This window comes from Natrix helvetica (genome assembly GCF_964273705.1).
Source record: "Natrix helvetica genome assembly, chromosome: 1".
Lineage (NCBI taxonomy): Eukaryota > Metazoa > Chordata > Lepidosauria > Squamata > Natricidae > Natrix > Natrix helvetica.
In genome coordinates this window covers 75,509,740-75,533,305 of record NC_138548.1, presented here as the reverse complement: position 1 = coordinate 75,533,305, position 23,566 = coordinate 75,509,740, and the positions used below count along the sequence as shown (strand labels likewise).

The window sequence follows — 23,566 nt, the reverse complement described above, 5'->3', positions numbered from 1 at the left end:
GGCTGTGTGCTTTCTCTCAGGCCTCCCACCTCACATTGGGTGGTGGGAGAGGCAGTGTGTGGCCAGGAAGGCTGCCCATAGTTCTTAAGCAAAAGCCAGGATGTCTGCGAACCTGCAAGTGTGTATGAGGATTTCTGCTTTGAGCAGAAGGTTGAACTAGAAGACCTCCAAGGTACCTTCTAGCCTATGATTATAAAGTGTGTGTGTGTGTGTGTGTGTGTGTGTGTGTGTGTGTGTGTGAGAGAGAGAGAGAGAGAGAGAGAGAGAGAGAGAGAGAGAGAGAGAGTGGTAGGTAGGTAGGTAGGTAGGTAGGTGTGGCTTCTTGGGGGTGCATTTTGGAGAAGTGTCAATAGAAATGCTAAAAGGGCAATCAGTTTGAGATTAAATTCCAAATGAAATTGGATCTTCAGGGTAAGGAGGCATGAAGAACTTTCAACTGCAGGTTTCTAACAGTCTTATTAAATTGAATGCCTAGAGGCAGCTCTTTAATTCATTAGTCCAGAGGGAGCAAAAGAGATAGGAACCCAATGAGGGTCTTACCTATTTAGCTCAGGAATAACAGAATAACAAAGTTGAAAGGGACTTTGGAAGTCTTCTAGTCCAACCTAGTTCAGGCAGGAAAACTGAAGATACCAAAATCTGAGTGGAGGACCTGGGAAAGCCGCCAGAATAACAGCATAACACTTAGAAGGAACCTTGGGGTGGTAGTGGACTTTATACCATTTCAGAGAAATGACTGTCCTGTCTTTTCTGAAAAACTTCCAGTGATCAAGCACTCATAACTTCTGGAGACAAGCACTTCCACTGGTTATTTGTTCTCACTGTCAGGAAGTTTCTCCTTAGTTTTAGGTTGCTTCTCTCTTTCTTCAGTCTCCATCCATTGCTTCTTGTTTTGCCTTCTGCAGCTTTGGAAAATGCATTGCCCCACCTTCTTTGTAGCAGCCCCTCAAAAGCCTGTTTGGTGACCTGCCTATCACACTCTTGGTCAAAGCATGTGAGCCGTTTCCTCCTTCCATGAAAGTACATCTATAGTATGTAGATGCAGATAATAAAGTCGAAAAAAAAGTGGGCAACATTTTTATAGAACTATAGCTATGTTGAGGCCGGTTGTGACAAGGAGTGGCTGGGAGAGGAGGGGCCGGGCGAGGCATCCCTTGACGTGATTGATGTTGAGTTGGCCATGACTACCCAGTCACAGGACCAACCAGCCAGTCATTAGGGCAGAGAACCGGTTGTTAAAAATTTTGAATCCCACCACTGGTTGAAAGGAATGAATGTTTGTCAAAGTAAAAAAAAATAGCAGCATATAAGAACATGCTTTTGCTCATATTTTCCATAGCAATAAGAACTGGCATGCCGGTAAGTTAATGTAGTGAGAATGAGATAAGATATGATATGATATCATGATACTGAAACAAGAGAACAAGAAGTAATGCACAGAATGGCGTGGTTGAAACAAAATTTTCAATGCTAGAAAACCGCAATAAAATATAGTAAATGTTGGTATGTACTAACTTTAACTCTATTTCCTTTTCTTTTTCCTGATACTTTTAATTTTTCTGATACTTTTAATTTTTTTAACTTACCATTCCCTTTCTGGGAATAACTCTGTGATATTGCTTATCTGGGAGGAATAGTATGAAGAAGGTAATGCATTATATATAAACCAATGCCTGTACTCTCACATCATACTAAGCTGTTCAAGAGAACCTCTGTGTGTGTATATGTGCTCATATGTGAATATGTATGTCCAAATTGTCAAAATGGTGACCACAAGATTGAATCCCACCCTATTTTATATCTGTTACATGAACGATATATATTTTAGAAAGGCAGAGTGTTGATTGTGTGGTCATGTTTGCCATTCGTTTACCACTGTCATCCTAGATACCGCTGAAACCAGGAGTGAAATCCAGCAGGTTCTGGAGAACTGGTAGTGAAAATTTTGACTAGTTTGGAGAACAGGCAAATACCACCTCTGGCTGGCCCTAGAGTGGGGTGGGAATGGGGATTTTGCAATATCTTCCACCCAAGAGGAGGGAATCGGGATTTTGCAATATCTTTCACCCAGGAGTGGGGAGGGAATGGGGATTTTGCAATATCTTTCACCCAGGAGTGGGGAGGGAATGGGGATTTTGCAATATTTTTCACCCAGGAGTGGGGAGGGAATGGGGATTTTGCAATATCTTTCATCCAGGAGTGGGGAGGGAATGGGGATTTTGCAATATCTTTCACCCAGGAGTGGGGAGGGAATGGGGATTTTGCAATATCTTTCACCCAGGAGTGGGGAGGGAATGGGGATTTTGCAATATTTTTCACCCAGGAGTGGGGAGGGAATGGGGATTTTGCAATATCTTTCATCCAGGAGTGGGGAGGGAATGGGGATTTTGCAATATCTTTCACCCAGGAGTGGGGAGGGAATGGGGATTTTGCAGTATCCTTCCCTTGCCATGCCCACCAAGCCATGCCCACAGAACCAGTAGTAAAAATTGAATTTCATCACTGGCTGAAACTGTTATGTATTATTAATTGCTATGCATGTTCTGCCTTGTTGCCATCATTAAATACAGTTCCTTAAAGATGTGACAATTTACTATTCTCTTTGGATTCAAAGGAATGGCATCGTGGATATCCAAATAAGGAGACATGGCAAACTGAAAATCTCAGTTAAAGAACTGCAGGTAGTCCTTGACTTACAACAATTTGTTTAGTGACTGTTCAAGGTTACAACAGCCCTAAAAAAAGTGACAGGATTATTTTTCACAGTTACGACCTTTGCAGCACTTTTGTAATCATGATGAAAATTCAGAAGCTTGGCGCCTGGTTCATACTTATGACCGTTGCAAGGTCCCGGGGTCATGTGAACACATTTTGCAACCTTCTGACAAGCAAAGTAAGTGGGGATGTCAGATTCACTTAACAACCAGGTTACTGGGAGTGAAGGTTTGTTCTCCGAGCTTGGAGAACAAACCTTCCCCCTCATCCTACACCCGAGCTACAGATATTTGCCACTATTGCAAAACCAGGTTACTAACATATCAGTTGCAGTGATTCACTTAACAACTGTGGCAGGAAATGTCGTAAAAAAAGGGGAAAAACTCACTTAACTACATACATTTTGGGTTCAATTGTGGTCATAAGTCAAGGACTACATGTGCTTCCAAGGTGGAGTACTTGGAGCACTTCCAAAGTACTTCTAACATGGTGGCACATTCATGTTCATTAATTGAATTTCACAATTTAGGATGTTGTATAATCACAAAGTTGGTTAAAAAAAAAACAGACTCAGACACATATTTCTAGATAATTTTTGCTACTGTCATTGGAGATTAAAGTGTCCTTTAGTCTATTATACAGTATTTCAATTCACACACACACACAAAATCTGCAGTGGTTGAATAGGAGCACCTTTGACCCTTCCAGTGGCTTTAAGAAACTATTGGTTTAAAAAGAATGCAGAGACAGTTAAGTAGAGCTTGCTGCTGGTCTGAGGGAGAAGAAAGTGAGGCTCTAGTTTCAGCTCCTCTTTTCAATATTTAAAGGAGATACAGCTTTGGAAGAATGGGAAAGAAGGCCTTGTGCATGTATGACCGGAGATAGAGAATTAAAAGAGTTCCAGACAAAGCATCTGTCCCTCAATATGGCTTCCTTTCAGGGCTGCTGTGTTACATTCCAGAGATCATAGTACTTTTTGCTTCACTTTCACACTACGGAGAATGTCAGCTCCAGGGGTTCAATCTCAAGACACGTATTGATACGATTCTAAACGTTGCTTTAAGTAACAGCAGCCCTTTGAAAAAGAACAAGGGTTTCGTCTCGCCCTCGCAAGGATGCGCCCTGGGTTTGTGAGATAAAGATCGAGCAGCTGCAGGAAAAGATGGAGGAGCAGCCAGTGGGGTAGGGGGAAAGATTTGAGGGCCGCTTCCACGGGCAGAGTTCAGACCCTCGTGTGCCGGCAGGTTCGCGAAGGGCCTGGGGCTGAAGCAGCTGCCGAAGTCGATGGCGATTCCTCATCCGTCGTGTCTCCCTGCTCTTCCTTATGAAGGCCAAGGTTGATATGAGTCTGCAGAGCGGCCGGGGTCAGCCATTCCTTGGGGAGGCAGCTTTGCAGGAAAGGAATGCAGGAGCTGAAGTAGGCCAGGCGGTTCACCCACCGTGGGATTTCCTTCCCACACAGGATCTGAGAAACGATAGGGAAACACACATGTACAAAGCAATTATTGTTTGATTTGCAGATAATTTGTCACTGCCTCCTTTTCCCCCTGCTGGCAAGAGAAAAGAAAATGCATGGCCTTGACTGTGAGGCATAGAAGCAACAAAAAAGAATCAAATGAAATTTACTAACCAATAAATGGATTGGGGGTTGGGTGGGGAGGAAGCAAGGTGACCTTTCAACAAGTTAGCCAGCCTATCTTAATCTATGTTTAATCCTTACACTGAAGAATCTTGAGAGTTAAAAATTACTCGCACCATGGATGTGTGAATGTTACTATTTTTCAGATCTTACAATTACCCTGAAAATGGGGTTGCCTGTGGGGAGGGGGTACTCTGCTGTGAACTTCCCTGCAGAGAAAACAGAAGCTTACAGGCATCAATAACATCTGGAGAAAATGGCAGGATGCCATGTAGTTATTCTGCAGGCATATTCCAGAAATAGAGCAATTTTCTTCCTGCGGTGCTAAGAGTGTATAGTTCAAAATGTGATGAATGTGATGAACACAAGTCCTGCATTGCATACCAGGAAATCTTATTCTACGGTGCACAGTGAAAGATTTAATGAGTACTTGATTTCCTTCCAAAGGCATTTGGCCAACAGCTTTCTGTGGTCACATGGTTTCCGGTTTTAGGATTGTCAAAAAAATAACAACAATAACCTCATCTAAGCTCTCTACTGTCCTTTGCGTCTTCCCTCCTCTTACACCAAAGCACAGCATAAGCATGCTTTTTGCTTTGTTTTCTGCCAGGTCATCAGGTTGTCTCCATTTCATCTCCAGCTCATGCTTGAAGCTGCTTAAAGTTGTTGCTGATTCATCTGGTGCTTTCACAGTGGTGTTTTCTCCTTTAAGCAAGCAACAGGCTCCACCAGGGGTTTTGCTGTCCTTGTGGATGAAATCTGCATCACATTATGGTGCGCTCCAGAAGTGGTATTCAGTAGGTTCTGACCAGTTCTGGAGAACTGATAGCTGAAATTTTGACTAGTTTGAAGAACCGGTAAATACCACTTCTGACTGGCCCTGCCCCATCTATGGTGGGGAAGGAATGGAGAGTTTACAGTATCTTTCTCCTGGAGTGGGGTGGGAATGGAGATTTTACAGTATCCGCCACACCCACCAAGCCGCGCCATGTCCACCAAGCCGCGCCCACAGAACCGGTAGTAAAAAAAATTGAATCCCATCACTGGTGGCACTCTGATGACTCTGAAGAGATGGGGTGAACCCAGCATCTTTGGGGCATTTTTGTCAGTACAAGCATGCCGCTTCTCCTCTTTCCCCCACATAGTACCTCACGGGGCATTGAAACAAGTTAGTTCTTCTACAGCGGCCTCTCCCTTACACCGACTAGATTAGAGCAATAGCTGATCAGCAGTGACGGAGAGGGGAGTAGGATGGTACTCTCTTTGCTGCTTCTTAGCAGAACCTTCTCCACACCTATGAATTGTTGTTCGGGATGCATCAGTTTAGAGTATCCTTACTAGTAGAGTTCAGAGGCTCCCTCAATCTTCTCCCCCCCCCCTTATCCCACAAAAAAGGTGAAAGAGCACAATTATAAAAGCAAAGTGTCATGGAGTTGACTTTGGAACAGGTCACAAACTGTTTGTGTGCAAATTCCATGTTAAGCTAAAGTGGAAGGGGGAAGCCAACCAGTATTCACAGTATGATCTGAAGCAAGAGAACACTAGAAAATGCTGAACCCCATTGACGCAGAACCAGAGAAACTGTGGGATGAACTTAAAGAGGTTGTTAAGGATGAATGTGACAAGAGGTGATTTCCAAAGACCAAGAAAGAGAAGAAGGCAAGCTGGAAATATGTGCTTCAATGAAAGGCTATAGAAAGACTTTCAATTATATCAATCCTTTTAAACTGTGGAATGCGCTTAAAAATATGACAATCCCAGAACATTTCATTCTCCTTACCTGTACAAAAGTCAGAAAGCCACTATATGTACAAAACATGGTGAAACAGTCTGGCTCCAAGTTGGCCAAAGAGTGAGACAAAGTTATATACTCTCTGTTTATGTATTCCATCTACACGCAAAACATGTATTGAAGAAACTTGGATTGGAAGAAGATGAACATGATTTTAAATGGCAATAGCAATAGATTTATATACTGCTTCATACAGCACTGCCTGAGCAGTTTACAATGTCAGCATATGGCCCCTAACAAACTTAGACCTCATTTTACTGATCTTGGAAGGATGAGTCAATTTAGGGCCCATCAGGACTGAGCATCTGTAAGTGGACAGAATATACTATAGCATTCTAACCACTGAGCCGCCATGGTTTTTAAAACGGAAGGAAATAACATCAATATGCTGATGACACTACTCTGACAGCTGAAATTGCAAATCATATCTGCACACTGCACTAATGAGAATCAAGGAGCACAGGAAAAATTAGGATTAAAATTAAATATAAAAAGACCAAATTAATGATAAAGGCATAGCAAGCAGCCTTAGAATTGGCAGTGAAGATATTAAAATTGTGGACAGCTTTTCCCTTTTAGGATGAACTATCCTAAAGGAAGGAAGAAGCAGCCAAGAAATTCTCTGCAGAATAGCAGTTGGTAAAGCAGCTATGAAAAGCCTTAGAGCAGATATTCAGATGCCGAGATGTATCGATGCCTACCAAAATCAGAATGACACAGGCAATCATTACTACATGACACTCTATGGAAACAAAAGCTGGCTTTGAAAAATTGGGATGTAGGAAGGGTTTTGAAACTTTTGAACTTTCACATTGGAGAAGATTCTTGAGAACATCAGGTACAACTAAAGCAAACAAATAGATTATTGAAGAAATCAGCCTAGTCTTCTCCCTCCAGACACATGAGACCAGGCTCAAATTGTCATATTTTGAATATAAATGTTGGACATATTTTCTCTGGATAATTCTATCATGCTAGGAATAATGGAAAGAAAGAAAGGTGATGACTAACAGCAAAGTGGATGTACTGAATTACCAATAAAACTGAATGCAGTATTGGGGGACCTTAAACACCAATTAGGAACAGATCTTCCTGAAGACAATGTATCTAATTGGTCACTAAGAGTCAATATAAACTTGTTGATATATGTATAATCATCAATCATCATTGCATCTAGAGTAATTTGTCTTTTAACGTCAGTACTTCTATAAATCTTCTGACACAGTAAGTAACTTAAAATACATTCCTACTGTGCCTTCTTTCATTCTAGTTTAAGTGTTAACTTGTGTAACAAAATACTTCTTCTTTCTTTTTCTGTACTATTACTCTACAGAAGTAAGAATATTTCCTGGGGAATCATGATTTTCTCCCCTTATTATTTATTTGCAGAATAGATGTCCAATAAACTTGTTCTCCCCAATCCCTTGAAGATGCCCATACGTTAATGACAGGCCTCCAAAAAGCTCATATTCTCATATTGTTGCCAAGAAAACTATATGTAGTCACTAGAAGTCAAGCTGAGCTAAACCTTTTGCTAAACAAAAGGATATGATTTAAATTAAAAATACTGTAATGCTACAAGCATACTGGATGGGTTTGCACATAACATCATGTCAAAACAAGTAAGTGCTCAAAATAATAGCTTAGTCCAATTTGTGAACTCAGCCAATTCTTTCCCAAATTTTGCTCATGATGGTCATTTTGGCAAAGGGCCAGGAAACAACATGGATGATTTTTTTTTCTGACCGTTTCATGTTTTTTTTGTTTTATTATTTGCTTAGTGTATTGCATTTATAAGAAATTAATGGCTGTTTATTAATGATACGCACCATCCTCAGATGACTGCCAAGTAGGCAGCTATATAAATTAATTACTTAATCTACTTTACAGTCATAGAATAGGAATAGGAACCATGGTGCCAATCCCTTAAAGAAAAAGTTTTGTCACTAAGAGAACACTGCTTTCCATAAGTCAATCAAATCAAATAGAGCAGGCAAAAAAACGCCAAGTGCCTTCCAGTAATAGCACTTGATTCTTCCACTGATGTGTAATAATTTCCAGCTTAAGGTACATTTATTTAGCTCTTTTCAGAAAAGAGGGGGTGGGATGGGAGAGAGAGAGAGAGAGAGAAGGTGCAGCAAATGAGAAAATACTTTGAGATGTTTAATTCTGCCTCAATATCCCACAGAGTCTTTTAGGGGGTGTGTGGAGAAACACACATCACACGCCTACACAGCCCAATTCTCTACTGCAAAGGAAGTTTGAATACATCTCAATAATCTGACCTCTGAAACTGCAGTTTCCTTGCAGTCATCTGCATGAAGCAATCAACTCTTTTTTTTCCATTGCAAAATGCTGCTGTGGAATAGGCATTGTGCACCTTCTGGGGGAAAGGAAAATTAACTCCTTTCTCCTTGCCACTTGATTTCCTCTAAGTTCCCCTTGATTCCTTTGATGTTTGCTAGTCTTATAAACCCAGGTCTTGTCTTGCAATGTATGTCTGTGTCCCCAGTCAGCAGGGGATACTGGACTAGATACCTGTAGAAAACCAAGTGTTAGGGAAGAATTATTTTTTGGGGGGGAATGGGGGAATCTGCTCCTTTGTCAGAGCAAACAAGTTTTTCATCTGTGGTCCTAGAGACCATCAAGCAGGTCAAAATGACTGATCTGGCCTTTTCCTCTTTTCCATTTTTATTATGTTAAAAAAAATGCACAGCTATTTCATCACAGTCCAGAGACACATAAATAACTCAGGAAATGGGAAACTGCTTCAAAAGAAAGAAATTGCAGTTGGTGACCTTTTCTGTGATGCTTCATTTAGATTGTACCTACAAATATCAAAGAGATCAGTGTCAAGAGAAGTGAGATGTGGGTTTCCCCCCCCCCCCTTCTTTCTTTTTTTAAAGAGGAAAGTATCTGATCTTACCTGATAAGCCCTACTTAATAATTTCAGTGCTCAAGAAAAGCAAACGAATGCCACCCAATCATTTTGTCCCTAATCATGGAACCGTCGTCTTAAGAACACATCAACCAAGACAATAATTGTTTGTAGCAAGAATGGATTGTTGTGTCAGTTGTGTTTGCCTATGGCTACCAAAAGGGCACAGGGGAAATACTCAGTGAGCCTCCTGTCCCTCTCCAGCTGGACAGCTGCCAGCACTAACCACTAAAAGATACGCTTTCATTCCATTTTAAGGGATGTTCGGTGTTAAGAAAACGAGGAAGGCAGACAAAATATTAGGAAACATGAGAAGATTTGAAAGAAGACAACATATTGAATCACCATTATTTCCATACATGAATAAATAAAGCAGGATAATTGCCCAGAAGAACTTTTGGATCTGAATTACACGTCCTCTTTTGGATATAAAGGCTGTAAGAAAATGTCAGGGTAAGAAACTGTTTCAGATTGCTTGGATCTTGCCCTGAGTGTAAAACATTAATCTTGGATTCTTAACAAATAGAAACCACACAGGACAGATGTGATGGTATCAGTTAGGGTACTCTGTTGTGTTATGATAAGTGATTCAGTCATAGTGATCTAATCATAGTGGGAATTGTTTTGGCCCATAAACTGCCTCATCGACATTGCCGGAGGATTGTAAAGTAATACCCAGAGAAAGAATAGAAGGTGAGTCCACCTCTGCCAGAGCAGCTGAGAAGTGATTGCAATTCTTGTGCATGAGATGGTAAGCATTGCCCTTGTACTCTTTGCCCAGTTCCTCCATGATTTTATCCACATCTTCTTCAGTGAAGTCTGTGGTCCCCAAGGCAATGGATTCTCTAGTTGGGGAAAAAAAGATAAGAAAAGTCAAACAACAGAAAATGGGCAGTCAGAAAGATAAGACACCAGGCATGCTTTGAAAGTGAATCCTTGCAGTGAATTAAAATAGCCCTGCTTCTTTTTCAGGCTTCCACGTCAGGCTCAAAGAAGATCCTCTTGCTCAAAGAGCTGGATTAACTTTGAAGAGTGAGTCTTTTAAAGCAGCAGCATCTTTTTTCAGGCTACTTTAATGAAAAGTGGAAATGAGACCTGAGTAGCTTCATCCAAGTCTTTTTCAAACTGCACAGTGGAAACAGAAACACAGACAGAAACATACCTCTGTCTATTTATCTGCCTGGTCTATCTATTGTTTAATGAAGCCTCCTGGTGTTATGCTCTTTGCTAGCAAAAGAACAGTGAAGATTGTTGCCTGTTTAGGCTTTGGGGTATTTTGCTGAGCTGTTTTCCCAAGGCTTACTTTTAAACCTAATTAATTCTTATTGTTAAATTTCTTTCAGTTCTAGGTCTTAAATCTTCCTTTCTTTATTAAGTTGAGGGCCACCCATCTTGTCTAGAGGCGACTCAAAAATAAATCTTAATTTGGTTTAATTATTTTACTGTCAAAACTGATGGCTAACAAAGATTTTTTACATGAGCCACCCAGAAATCTGCTGGAGGGGGCGTCATAAATGATAAAATAAATAAATCCATCCGAATCAATACTTTTTTTCAACAGTGGGGTCAAAGAAAGCATTTTGGAGAAAATCTATTCAAATGTCCTTGCAGTGTTTTGAGTAGGAGATCCACTTTGTGTCATTCTCATCCCCTTATTTCAAAAACAATGTTATACACCATGTTTATGTTGCAAAGAGTTCATTCAGATTACATTGGTTAGCCCTGGATTTTGCATTTCTCTTTGCCCTGTGTTCTTGTCACTGACCTCTGTTTGGCTAACAAAGCAAGCAAGAAAAGAGGAACAATTACAGAGAGGTTCTGTGTGGCAGCCAGCACCTGCTCCCCAGCTTGCTTTTTCTAGAAATTCTCCTCCCCCTTGAAATGTGTTTCTCCCCCTCACCCAAAGTTCTTCAGGCACATCATCAATTATTTATTTCAAAAGTTTCCAATATTAAGATCGAGCAATTGCTCTGTTGCCTCCCAGGGTTTGCTGTAGATGGGTTAGATCAGCAGATCAAAGGCCTCCATATTCAGACATGCGTTTGTCCCTTCCGATTCCTCCTGTTTCTGGGTGATTTCATTTACTATAGTTTAGCTTCCAATATGCTGACAGCTGCAGGGACCTTCCTGCAATTCTTCCACATAAGAGAGACCTGGGTGGAAGACAACTGACCCTGAATCTAATGTTATTCCTCCAGTGACAAAGAAGCAATCTGGTAAGTCACAGGATGGACTCCATTTGTACAGTCCAGAGCACATCCCAGTAACACAAGGGGAAAATGTGCAGTAAAAACAGTTGATATGTTGTGGGAGGAAAATAGGTATTCACCATAGCAGTTTAAATGTGGGGGAAAGATGAACCTAAGGGAAAAAAGCATGTGAGAACTATAGCATGTGTTCTTATGCTTTTTTGACTCATTAACTGACCATGTCTCTGAATTAAAAGAATGCTGGAACGGGTGTAGTCATTCAATGAATGGAGGTAGCAAAGTCTTTTTTGTTACAGATGCATGTTATAGATGCATTTCTATATGCTGTGTGAGTCTCTTACCGTGTTTCCCCAAAAATAAGACAGGGTCTTACCCCCAAAATAAGCACTTGGCCTTATTTTCGGGGAGGTCTTTTTATTTTTGAGGTACAGGAGGTGGCAAGCGTGGTCACCTCATGGCTACAGCTGTGTTGCAATATTTTTGGGGAGGGCTTATTTTCGGGGGAGGACTTATTTTAGCGCATGCGCTCAAAAGCCCGATTGGGTTTATTATCCGGGAAGGTCTTACTTTCAGGAAAACAGGGTAGTATTGCATATAGTGAGCATTTAACCAGCCATATACATCACACAGTATTTCTCATTTTATCGCATAATAATCTCATAAAGGAGGCTGAGGGATAGAGACTGTCCTAAGGTTGCACAACCTTAACTAAAAGAGGATTCGAAACTGGAAAAGAGTTATGATTGCCAAGGCAATTCACTGTATTGACTGGGGATGTTAGGGTTGACCCAAACATATGGTAGATACCAGGTTGGAAGAAGCTGCTCCACTGCAGGATAGGACATGTTTCAATCCTCTCAAATCTACAATCTGCGTTGTTCCAAATAGAGTGGCCAATGGGGGGGGGGGAGACCATTTAATAGAAAAGGGGTGCATTTAAGTCTGGGGAAAGAAGCTGGGAGCACATTCATTTTAGCAAGATGGAGTTCAGGGAGGTTCTTTGTTTGCTACCTGTGATGGATTTCTTTAAAAAGCTATACTGCAGTTATTTTCTTTTTTCCACCTTAATGTGAGAAATTTTGCTGGCAGTTTTCAAGTTTCATGGTCAGAAGCAGCTCTGAAGAGTACAAAATGAGATCTTGTTCATGGCTATTTTATATTGTACTATAAAATTAAGGTGACAACCCTACAGATTTGTGTGTATCCTGATTTCCACCTGCTTCCTTAGTTCTCAGAAGGCATCAAAGAAAGGAATGCCTTGGAAAAGGGAGCAGAAAATGGGACAATGCCCTGCAGGTGGCCAATCCAGAGAAAGGGTAGAAGAGGTCTTACTTGAATTTAAAGGTCTCTCCAAGCTCCACCGCACTGCCTGGTGTGATCTCAAAAATCCCACTGAAAGGATAGGGATGTCCTCCATAGGCAAACTCTAGCAATAGAAGAAAAAGACTGTAATTAAGAATGTAAGAGCAGCATCCGTGGTGGGCTCAAATTAAGATAAGGTACAGTGTGACACTTTCCATTGACAGTTACATAACCTGCTTCTCTTCCTCCTTCAAAGAGACCAGACCAGTCTGCAATATAAAGTAAAGGTTTCTCTCTCAGTTGTGGTCATGTGGCCATCATGGCTATATGCCAAAGATACACAGGGCACTCTTACTTTCCCACCAAAGTGGTACCTATTAATCTACTTGCATTTGCATGCTTTGGAACTGCTAGGTGGGCAGGAGCTGGGGTAAGTAACAGGAGCTCACCCTGTTGGGCAGAGCGTGGATCTCAAACGCAGGCTGTCAGTTCTCCAGCTGACAAACTCAGCATCTTTAACCACTGTCCTCCTTAGTTTGCAATCTTCTCCAATGTATTTTGTCAAACAGAGCATTTTTGCTGAGCTGGCTTTTAGTCAGCATCAAGCACCAAGACTGAAAGGTAAGCTGATAGATTTCTGGAATATTCTGCAGCTTGCTCCAATCCATATAATACCATATGCAAAAACAAATATTTAATATGAATTCACTAAGTATTATGATCACACCTTGTTTCTTTTCCAGAATTTCAAGGGTGGCAATCATGTTTCATGCATGTCAGTTGTAATCCTGGATGGTCAGCTGCTTTGGAAGTGGTGGTATTAATACATCTTCCATAAGTAGACTTATAACAAAATGCTGATACAAGAAATGAGGCTGTACATCAGTGGTGGGTTCCGGCCGGTATGGTAGTAGCTGGGAGGCAGCTGTCAGCGTACCGGTATGGTGGCCAGTTTGGCCTACCCGCCCGCCCATGTTCTATACCTGTTTTTAAAGCAACCGGTCAATTGCACACATACACACAGCGTGCAGTGCCTGTATGACCTCCGACAAGCAGCTGGGTGTCGCAGGAGCAGTAGAGTGTGCATGCATTTACAGCGTGTGTGCATGAACAGGACGCCCGGCCCCGTGAGCAGCATACCGGTAGCGACGGGGAGAGGAACCCACCACTGCTGCATATGATATTTGACTTGCCATAAGATGTCCTCTGCTTCCATCCTACTTTCCATTAAATCTCCCAAGATCTAATTCTGTGGCCCCTGAGCAGATTCAACCTCATTGAACTACATTGATCCCTAAAGGATTTTCCCCCTATTTTTTTTCATCATAGATTTCTAGTAGAGTTTTAAGCAACAGTATAAATTGTGTAGAGCAAAGGAGAAAATTCAGCCGTCTGAAACTCAGCCGAATTCTCTGATTATCTTGTTGCAATTCTAACTTCCCTTGGAGTCTGCTCTGAAAAATGAGTCCAATGACTAAATAGTCAGATTCAGGAACCAGGTGATAATATATTTGTTCTTTCCTTGAAAGGAAGAACTAAATAGTCTTACCCCCTGGCTTTTATTTTTAAATTAGAACACTGCAAAATATACAGTTTTGCAAATGAGGTTGCATTCATTCTTGAATTAGTCAGAAACAATTGGACTAATTATGCGCAAGTCTTAACAATTTCATACAATTCCTAGCAGTGGCTAGGAATTGCAGCCCAACGAATCTGGAGGTCAATCATGGGAATGTGGAGTGATATATCCATTAAAATACAAAGCATGTTTTGCATCCAAGAGCAATGCGACAAAGATCTCCATATTACTTTTATTTATTACGTGTGCCTTTCCACTAAGAACTTAAAGACAATTTATTTGAGGATCCTACTTCAAGTTATGCTAATAGTGACAACCCTATGAAAAAAAATTGGCCAAACATAAGCCAATTCATTTTCATGATGGAAGATGAAGTTCAACTGGGATCACCCCAATCTTCACAATACTTCAAGTTCTGCAGAGCTATCATGCAGCTCTTGGCTACTCAAGGCAGCTCAGCACTTCCTTCTTTGCCTGCACGCTTGAGCCATCTCCTCAACTCTTTAAGGCAGAGGTAGGGAACTATGGCCTTTTTATGACGTGTGGACTCCCAGAATTCCTGGCTCAGGAATTCTGGGAGTTGAAGGCCACAGGTCATAAAGGGGCATAGTTCCCTGTTCTGACCCCCCTCTCCATGCCTGTGAATAAACCAGAACACAGGCTTAGCTGTTTGCCACTGTTTAATTACTGAGATAACAAATCCTTTGGCTGAGGGCCCAGACAACTCACGTTCAATAAAGCAACCCAGATGAAGCAACGCAGATAGTCCAAACGAGCAGACACGGATAGAATACACAGATAGATTTTCTTAACTACTAATTCGAACGGTTGTTTCCTGCAAATGTCCCCTCCCAATGCCTCACCTATAATCTCTCTTGGGAGGGGTCAATCCACAACCACCTGTGCTTAATCATCTTCAGTGAGTCTGCATGTGGAGTTGCTCCTTCCGTTTCTCAGCCCTTCTCAATCTAGCATCAGGGACAAACTGCCTTTGATTCTCCCCACTGCTCCATGCCTCAGGCGCCTTTTGGTGGCCAACCAGCCTCTCTGGTCCCTGCTCTGAGTCTGAACCCTGCCCAGGGTCCTCCACGTCATCCAGGGCAGACTCATATGGTTCCTCACTATCCAAGTCCATCAGCAGCTCAACGGATCCTGCTGGGCCACAACAGTTCCCCATCCCTGCTTTGAGGTGACTCGTAGCTCTTGGAACAGAATGGTGTACAATTGCAGAGTCTGAGTTGCTTTCTGTTTCCAAAATGGATTCAGCATTTGTAAACATGCAAGAAAAGACAACTTTCTTTTGGAGTGAGCTAAGAAATATATTAAAATAAAGGAAAATATCTGCGCTGCTAGAGATTTTCCATTTCAAAGATGTCGAGTTCCAAAAATTACTGCCTCGAATCTCACAGTGACTCTGGATGATATAAGGCATTGGCTTACAGTTTTAAAGTACCTGATCACATTTGCAGTCATGTTGCTGTTTACAGCCTTTGATATAAAGACTTGGTTCCCTTAGTGAGGTGTCTTTGAATCAGGATCAACCCTGAGGACTGTGGACAAATATCCACCATCTCTGCCTGTCTCAGCAGCAATCCACAGATCTTTTAAAGAGGATTCAGTTATCCAGATCCTGTCCATCTGTTGTCTTCCCCTTCTCTTACTTGCCTCAACTTTGCCAAGCATGGACTGTATGCTCAGATGTATCAGATGCCCGTAGTAGCTGAGTGCTGCTTGCTGATTGTTGCCTCAGAGGAGCCATCAATCTTCATTTCATCCAGGATGGGCTGATTGATTCAGTTCATAATAATCTTAGTAACCATTTCCAAATCCATAATTCAAGAGTATCTCCTATCCCTTGTTCCTTCTTAGTATCTAGTTCTCACAGCCATGCATTATATCACTAGAAAAACCATTATATTATTTTTAATATAATTTTTAATCTATTCAATGGGTTTCCATCTGCACTTTTGCTTTCCTAAGTGACTGCTGCTCTTAACAGTTTAACTATCCCAGCCCTTCACTCATGTAGGGTTGTTGTTGTTTTTGGCAACCTATTCAAAAATACCATTTTAATTCTCCCTAAAACAACCTCAAAGAGGGGCAAAAATACCATTTTAACTCTTGCTAAAACAACCCCAAGGAAACACCACCCCCTTTGTTTTTTTTAAAGTGGAATATTACAGCTATTTTCAGCCATATTTTACAAAAAAAAACTCCGTACCTCTACCGTAGATCTCAATTCCAGAATGGAAGACTCCAATACCCAATGTGGAGGTGTATTCATTTATCCAGTACTAGAGAAAGAGAGATTTAAAAGCATTTAATGAGAGAGCAATGCTAGAACAGGTTTTTTCCCCTCTTTCCTTTTATCCTGCAAGCTTTGGATTTGAAGCTAAAGAATAAAACTTTTAAACCGTTGAAAATAAAATTGCACAAAAGGTGAGCATTAAAAAAATCCTTAAGAATAGCTTATACAACATCTGCTTAGAAGCTCAGAGCTGAAGAAGCTTCTTGGATGAGAAGCAAAAGGTCTTCAAAGAAAAACAAGAACGTCCAATTGCCTCTTGAAAAAGCCCGTTTGGAACAACTGCTTGGAAGAGATTCAAATCAGAAGTGGCATTCAGCCAGTTCTGACAGGTTCTGGAGAACCGGTAGCAGAAATTTTGAGTAGTTTGGTGAACTGGCAAATAGGCTGGCCCCGCCCCTGCTGCCTCCCAGCCTCCCAGCTGATCTACTTTTGTTGCCCTGAACAGGAGAATGGAGCTGGAAAGGAGGTTAGTGGGGGGGGGAGGGTATCTTTCTGCAGTATCTTCCCCTGCCACATCCACAAAGCCATGCCCACTGTTAGGGATGTAACCCTAGGCTTGGCTTGGCAATGTATATAAGCTATGATTACTTTACTGTTACTTTAAATGATTCACAGATGTAATTGGCTTGTTACCTCAAGCAGCTATAAGAGGGAGCCAGAATGGCTGTTAGATCTCTGTTTTGTTAGAAGCTGGTTGGTGTATACTGAGGTATTGTGGTTTGCTACTGTTTAGCTATACTTTGTGTGTTAAACTGAGAATATTGATAACTGAATTACTGAACCAGTATGACTTGGACTGTTAACCGGACTCTGAATACCTCTATATTTCTACATAGTAAACTACTATATTTTTATACTATTCAGTGTCTCTGTGCGTGTTATTCCATATCACTCTCATTATGCTTCTCTGCATACTCGCTCTCCCAACGGGGAGCTTAATTACTTAACACCCACAAAGTCACACCACACCCACAAAGCCACGCCCACAAAACCGATAGTAAAAAAAATTGAATCCCACCACTGATTCAAATGCTTCTAGAAGGATCACTTCCCTGGTTTTTGAACGCCATGACACATGTTTGGACTGCAGTTGCCCACACTCTGTGGAACAGCAGAACTGGGTTAGAATACAGGTCGTGACAATATGTCAGAACAATCACAAAACCAGTCTGTCACTGGATGTTTTGGAAGAGAAAAAAACAGATAGTTAAATAAAATTGCATAGATTCCAAGACTCAGCCTCAAATTCTCTGATTGATAACTCTTTTCATATTGAGTTTACTCTCCATATTCTCCTGTAAATACATGCTCTCTCATCCAAACTAGGGAGACCAGACCAGGAAAATCAACTCCAAAGAAAATTAGAAATACTTTTATTGAGGTTGGTTATAATAACAAAATCTTGTGGTTCTGCTTATGTATTGGTACCTCCCCATTCCCTTCTTAAACTCCAGTGAATGAGGGCTGTATCTGCCTGAGCCACTTCCTAATGGTATTTTATTTCTTAAGGCTTAAAAAAGCCTTAAGACATTACCCTTTGCCAAGGTAATGGTTCTTGTGTATTTCCATCACAGTCATCTTTCTAACTCTTTACACTCGCTGGTATGCGCAACTAGAAATCTTGTCTTTGCCAGCAACAACTTGACTGTACAGAAAGTGATTTTTGGATCATTTTTCAAATCCTACAGTATGTACTCCTTAGAATGCTTTTTTTCTGGCAATTTAGTCCCAGTTGTGTTACTAAAACAATTTAAAATAACTTTCAAGCAACTTGTATTGATTTAAAACTATTGTGATTCCTTTCTTACTCATCACAATGAATAAGATTGCTATACAAAGAGAATGAATCTTCAACCTGTGTGTGCTATATACATTTCCAAACACCCCCCTCCCCCCCAAAAAAGTGCTTATCATAAAGATTGACAGTGCTGGGTGAAGGATGTCAAGAGGGAGTTTAGGGTTTCAGTGTATTGGGACAGTGTTAGGATTTTCCAAGATCAGATTTTCACTTTTGTGAGACATGGTCAAGTTCATTTTGGAGGGAAGCATTCAGATAAATATTACGGATCGTTCTTCTTTTCTTTGTTTATATTGGAGCAAATGCGTAGTCTGGAGGAGGGGAAGGAAACTTCACAAGGATGAAGATAAAATTCAGGAAGCATATAGGTTGTTCTACTGTAATGACGAAAGTGAAATTAGATGCATGTTATGGATTTAATATCTTCTTCAGATGAAATCTCAGCTTTCTGTCACAGATATTGAAGATCTAAGCCCTTCCGAATTGCTCTCTGCATTTTAATATGCCCCTGAGGATATTTCATGTATTTTTAAACATCACAAATATCTAGAAACCTGTTCAGATTGTCAATATACTGATTTTATTTGATGTGCTGGAGTTTCAGAATCTGATTCTGATCCTCTGATGATAATGAATCCGTTGGCAAATTTAGTTAATTTTTCCTGGCTAATTGACTAAGTTGCTATCAACCAATCCCTCTGCTTCAATGGGATTTTTCTTGCCATCTGGATTGTATATAGCTTCCATCTCTGGATAGTCCTAATATGTTGGGATATCAACGGCTGTAGCATGTTCATGCATAATGATATGCATAATCCACTTTCCTTGCCTTTCTACTTGCATTATTGATAGTCTGCTCTCCCTGGTAGCTCACTAAGTATCTGGCGATGCATTTGAAATGTACATTATGGTTGTGCATAAAACAGAGTTGCCTTATTATTCAACAAACAAATCCCAAAGATGCTTCAAAGGAGGCAGCTGCAACCCAAATAATGTATATTCTTAATTCCAAACAGCCTTGCCAGCAAATTTCCACAGCTCTACAAATATATTTCCTTCCAGAAAATCCCCTAATATTCATTGGTTTCTGGCTGAGAAATCAAGGACATTTAGGAAACTCTCAACAAGTGATAACACCTGGTTCATCTTGGGTAGATTCAGAAGCTAAGCTGAATTGGATCTGGTTACTATTAGAACAGAAGACCACCTATATGGGTTTGGTTTCACCCTTATCCACAATAAAAAACAAACCCTAATCCATCTGAGATTCTCTATGAGACTTCTGCCTGTTCTAGAACAAGGGTCAATGTCTGGAAAAATTGAGATTTACAGCTATGTTAAGGAAAAGCCTGACAAGAAAATTGCATGAACACAATCATCAGGAGACAAGGTTGACCTGTAGGAGAAACTTTACCTATTAGGAAAAAAAATATTGGGAATAACCAGGGGTGGGCTGCTCCGCGTTCACCCGGGTTCGGGAGAACTTGTAGCTAACATTATGGCCAGTTCGGAGAACCTCCAAATCCCACCTGTGGCTGGCCATGCCCCTCCCCACCCCTTCCAGGAGTATCCACGTGGCCCATTTTGGATGCAAGGTAAGTGCAGGGCCCACATGGAGGCTCAGGGAGGGTGGAAAACTGGTCTCCCAAAAGTTCTGGAAGGCTAGAAATGGGCCCATTTCTAGCCTCCAGAGGGCCTCTGGAGCCCAGGGGAGGCTGTTTCCCCCCTCCCAGAGGCTCAAGGAAAGCCTCCGGAGCCTGGGGAAGGCAAAAACGCCATCCCCGCCATGTTGCAGGAGGCCAACTAGGCCATGCCCACCATGGCCACGCCCATCCAGCAACTGAGCACCTGTTGCTGAAATTTGGAAATAACCCAAGTATTTCAACCTGTCAAGTCTTCCATTAAGGTACAAATCTCAATATACCTGTAAAAAGGGAAACTTCTTCTGCCTGAGCTTTGAATGATCTTCTAAATTAGACAGCAAAAGAAAGGTGTTCTAAGAATGTACGGTATCATGTAATTTTCCTAATGCATACTGCACTCATCCTAATGCATACTGCACTCACTTTGGCTTAGTACAAAGACTGTACTAAGCCAAAGTGTAATTTGCTTTCGGCTTCCCAGGTAGGAAAGAGGGAAACGATGATATGTTTCTGAAGATACAGGTACTGTGACTTACAGTATGTGCTTTCATTGGATGTTGAGAAATAAGTAAATAATGGTAGGGTTTATGTGATAACCGCATTGGACACTTGTCATTCTGAGGGCTCCTTGGTGTTCTCTGAGCTTGATAGTTTTCTTGCAGGTGTTTCATTACCCAAGCTAGATAACCTTCTCAGTACTTGTGATCAGTGCACTAGCACTGATGATGTTTACCTTGTTCAGGTAAAGAATGTCTGCAAGAAAACAACCAAGCTCTGAGATCACCAAAGTCCTCTCATTTCAACCCTGAGCTACAAACATTTTCCTTCATTAGTACTTGCTATTCTGATAACTGCACATTTTGCTGTGGACAAACCTGGCTGCCCTAGTTAGAAAACAGTGGATTATGGTTCAATGATTGACGTGAAGCCAGCCGGATTTTGGTAAGTTTAGTTAATCATGGTTGAACACCCTATGATTTAGTGAGGTTTGGGAACCCTATGAAAACCTAGAGAGCAGAAACTTTTCATCTATCTCTAATGTTAGGGTTCGGGTAGCTAAAATGATATCATTGGTACACCAGAGGAATTTCAGTAAGCTTCAGGGAATTGTTATTATTATTTTGCAGAAGTACAAATCTTTAGGGAAAAACCTACTGAAGGAATTAAAACATGTGTTCTGGTTCATCTCAAGACTGTTAGGAGAAAAAGCACCAACCCCAACAATGATGGGCCGTATTCTATAGAATAGCTACAGTTGAGATGCTTCACACAGAAGCTTTATAACAGTAATAAAATATGGTTCAATTATCAAAACAATGATTTACAAACTTCGCTTAAAAATTAAATATTTAAAATTTAAATTATATATTTTTTAAAAAAATACAGTCCTAACACACACACTACATATGTCTACATGTACATCTATATCTATTTATACACACACACATCATTAATAATATTTGTTTTTTCTAACTTTTAATTTCTTTATATTATTATTATTATTATTATTATTATTATTATTATTATTATTACTACTACTACTACTACTACTACTACTACTACTACTACTATTATTATTATGCCATTTATGAACCCTATAAGTCATCGGTGTCAAACTGGAGGCCCTCAGCTCGGATGGGCCACCCCCACCCCACCTCCGCAAAGGGGCAAAATGTCGTGAAACGTCACATGACGACAATGTGACACCGCCAGTTTGACACCTGTGCTGTAGGTGGAAAGCTGGATGTAAATTCACTTAATTGGCTGATTGAAAGCTGGTCAGTAAGTGGTGGTTTTTTTGATGCCATTAATAACAGGGAAAAAAGCATGCAGCTTAGTTCTTGACAGTTACCCGATCGTCGGATTAGATCCTGGAGACCAAGCTGCAAGGAGAAAGAGTGATGAAGCATGTGGGATCCTAGCAATGATCAATTAGTATGATGCAGGTGAAGGAATATGTGCCCATTAGAAGAGCATGAAAATCAGGAGCATCTGCTGAAGAAATGGGGTTTAAAAAAGAGGATGGACTTTGATCAAAGGGTAGCAGCTGCCAACCTGATTTTGAAATTGAACTTAAGCTTCCTTAAATCTGGCCTGTGGGAGATTTACAGGCCCTCATGTGCTTCCTGACAACGAAGTGTAAAGGTTGGTTTGCTTTTGGTGCAGCCCATCATATCGGCCTGGCCATCATGGTTTGTGGATCATGATTTTGCATGACGTATACATTTAGTTGATTGGGGCTTATTCAATAAGACATATTCAGGTAGCCATGTGAAAAGCCATTCTGTGTAAAGTTCTCCCAACATGTTTCAGGTCCTTTCAGCACTTTTAAGGTTAACAGGAGGACTATAAAGAATGTGAAGGATTATATACCCAGACAATTAATTGCTGCTATCACAGCATTTGATTATGCCGTATATCATAGTCCCTTTCGGGAGAGGAGTCCCTTTCGGGAGAGGGGGCGGTCTATAAGCGCTAAGAATAAAATAAAAAATAAAAATAATAAATAGTCATTGCTTTATTTCTCTGTTTCTTTGTGCAATTACCTGTTTCCGAAGGTTCACGAACAGAAAGAGACAATAAGCTGCCTCCTTTCCTGTTTCTTGTGGTGTTTTCTTTTTAAAAAAGTAATTGAGTTGTAAAGGATGATTTTGGGGGTGGAAGGTTGAGGAAAGCATGAGATCTTCTCCTTTTTTCATGATATTACAGTTTTGTTCTGTATTCCCCTTCATATTTGTTATTCTGCCTGGTCTTTAAGAGAGTGCTAATCTTGAATCACTTCCTTCTGATTTTTTCCCAAGCACAAAGAATATGTTCTTGACCCCTCTCCTGCTAAGATGTGGTTAAGTGGGCTTAGCCTATCTTTATATTAAAGAAATTTCTATACTGTTATGGTTACAAATCCTCAATAATCCTTGCTCAGGTTAGATTTCAGGTCTCAGAAAAGCTCAAACATATACACAGAATGCTTCAATTTCCAATTGAACATCCAGTCCATGAGATTGGGGCTCAAATGCTGCATTTTGAAAGATTAAATTAGGGAAAGTTATACATATTTTCAGATGCCAATGAATATCTAGTTTCATATTGCTTTTGTGCTCTTTTTTTAAGCTTTAAGTTCCTTTGTTTATAGTGGGTAAGAAAGCAGAAACATATAAAAAAGGCAACTTGAGCTGAATTTTAGAGGGAAAAAATGTTGGGGGTGGAGGGGGTGAAGAACACAGTCTCTTCTGGCAAAGTACTATTACGTGGGGAGAAAGTATTCAGAAGCTGAGCGTCACATATAGCATGTGACTTTATTGTATTCATAAGCAATGTTGTTGTTTGAAAATGAGCAACAATCTCTAATCCAAGCCTTTATTTAAAAAATGACATTTCCCCATCGTCACTATCTCTACTTGTTCAAAAACAATTGGAAGCTTCTGTGGTCACGTTCTTGTCCATAAACGTGTCCCACAACACTGAGAATGGTATGAACTAATATTCTTAAGGAGAATGCAATGAGTAGCTTCCAATTAGGGCCTCGCACTCCCATCCATTGCTTTATGTCATGCAGTGTACATGGTGGCTCAGTGGCTGAGATGCTGAACCTGTCAGTCAGAAAGGTTGGCAGTTCAGCAGTTCGAATCCTTAGCACTGTAT

The 23,566-nt window shown here is 40.8% G+C and overlaps 1 protein-coding gene across 7 annotated transcripts in view; it reads right to left on the bottom strand.

Moving 5' to 3' along the window:
• Nucleotides 1-3,296: 3,296 nt before the first annotated feature.
• LOC309384357 (deubiquitinase DESI2-like) overlaps nucleotides 3,297-23,566 on the bottom strand; it is a 42,658-nt gene continuing 22,388 nt past the window's right edge. For 4 of the 7 annotated variants that reach the window (XM_081937769.1, XM_081937768.1, XM_081937767.1 and 1 more), the window contains 4 exons: nucleotides 16,397-16,469; nucleotides 12,627-12,720; nucleotides 9,760-9,929; nucleotides 3,297-4,180 (listed from right to left, as the gene is read on the bottom strand). In XM_081937769.1, coding sequence (XP_081793895.1) covers nucleotides 3,938-4,180; nucleotides 9,760-9,929; nucleotides 12,627-12,720; nucleotides 16,397-16,459 — 570 coding nt within the window. In that variant the 5' untranslated portion in view covers nucleotides 16,460-16,469 and the 3' untranslated portion in view covers nucleotides 3,297-3,937. The remainder of the gene's footprint in view (nucleotides 4,181-9,759; nucleotides 9,930-12,626; nucleotides 12,721-16,396; nucleotides 16,470-23,566) is intronic. The other 3 variants (XM_081937764.1, XM_081937763.1, XM_081937765.1) reach the window with 1 other exon arrangement.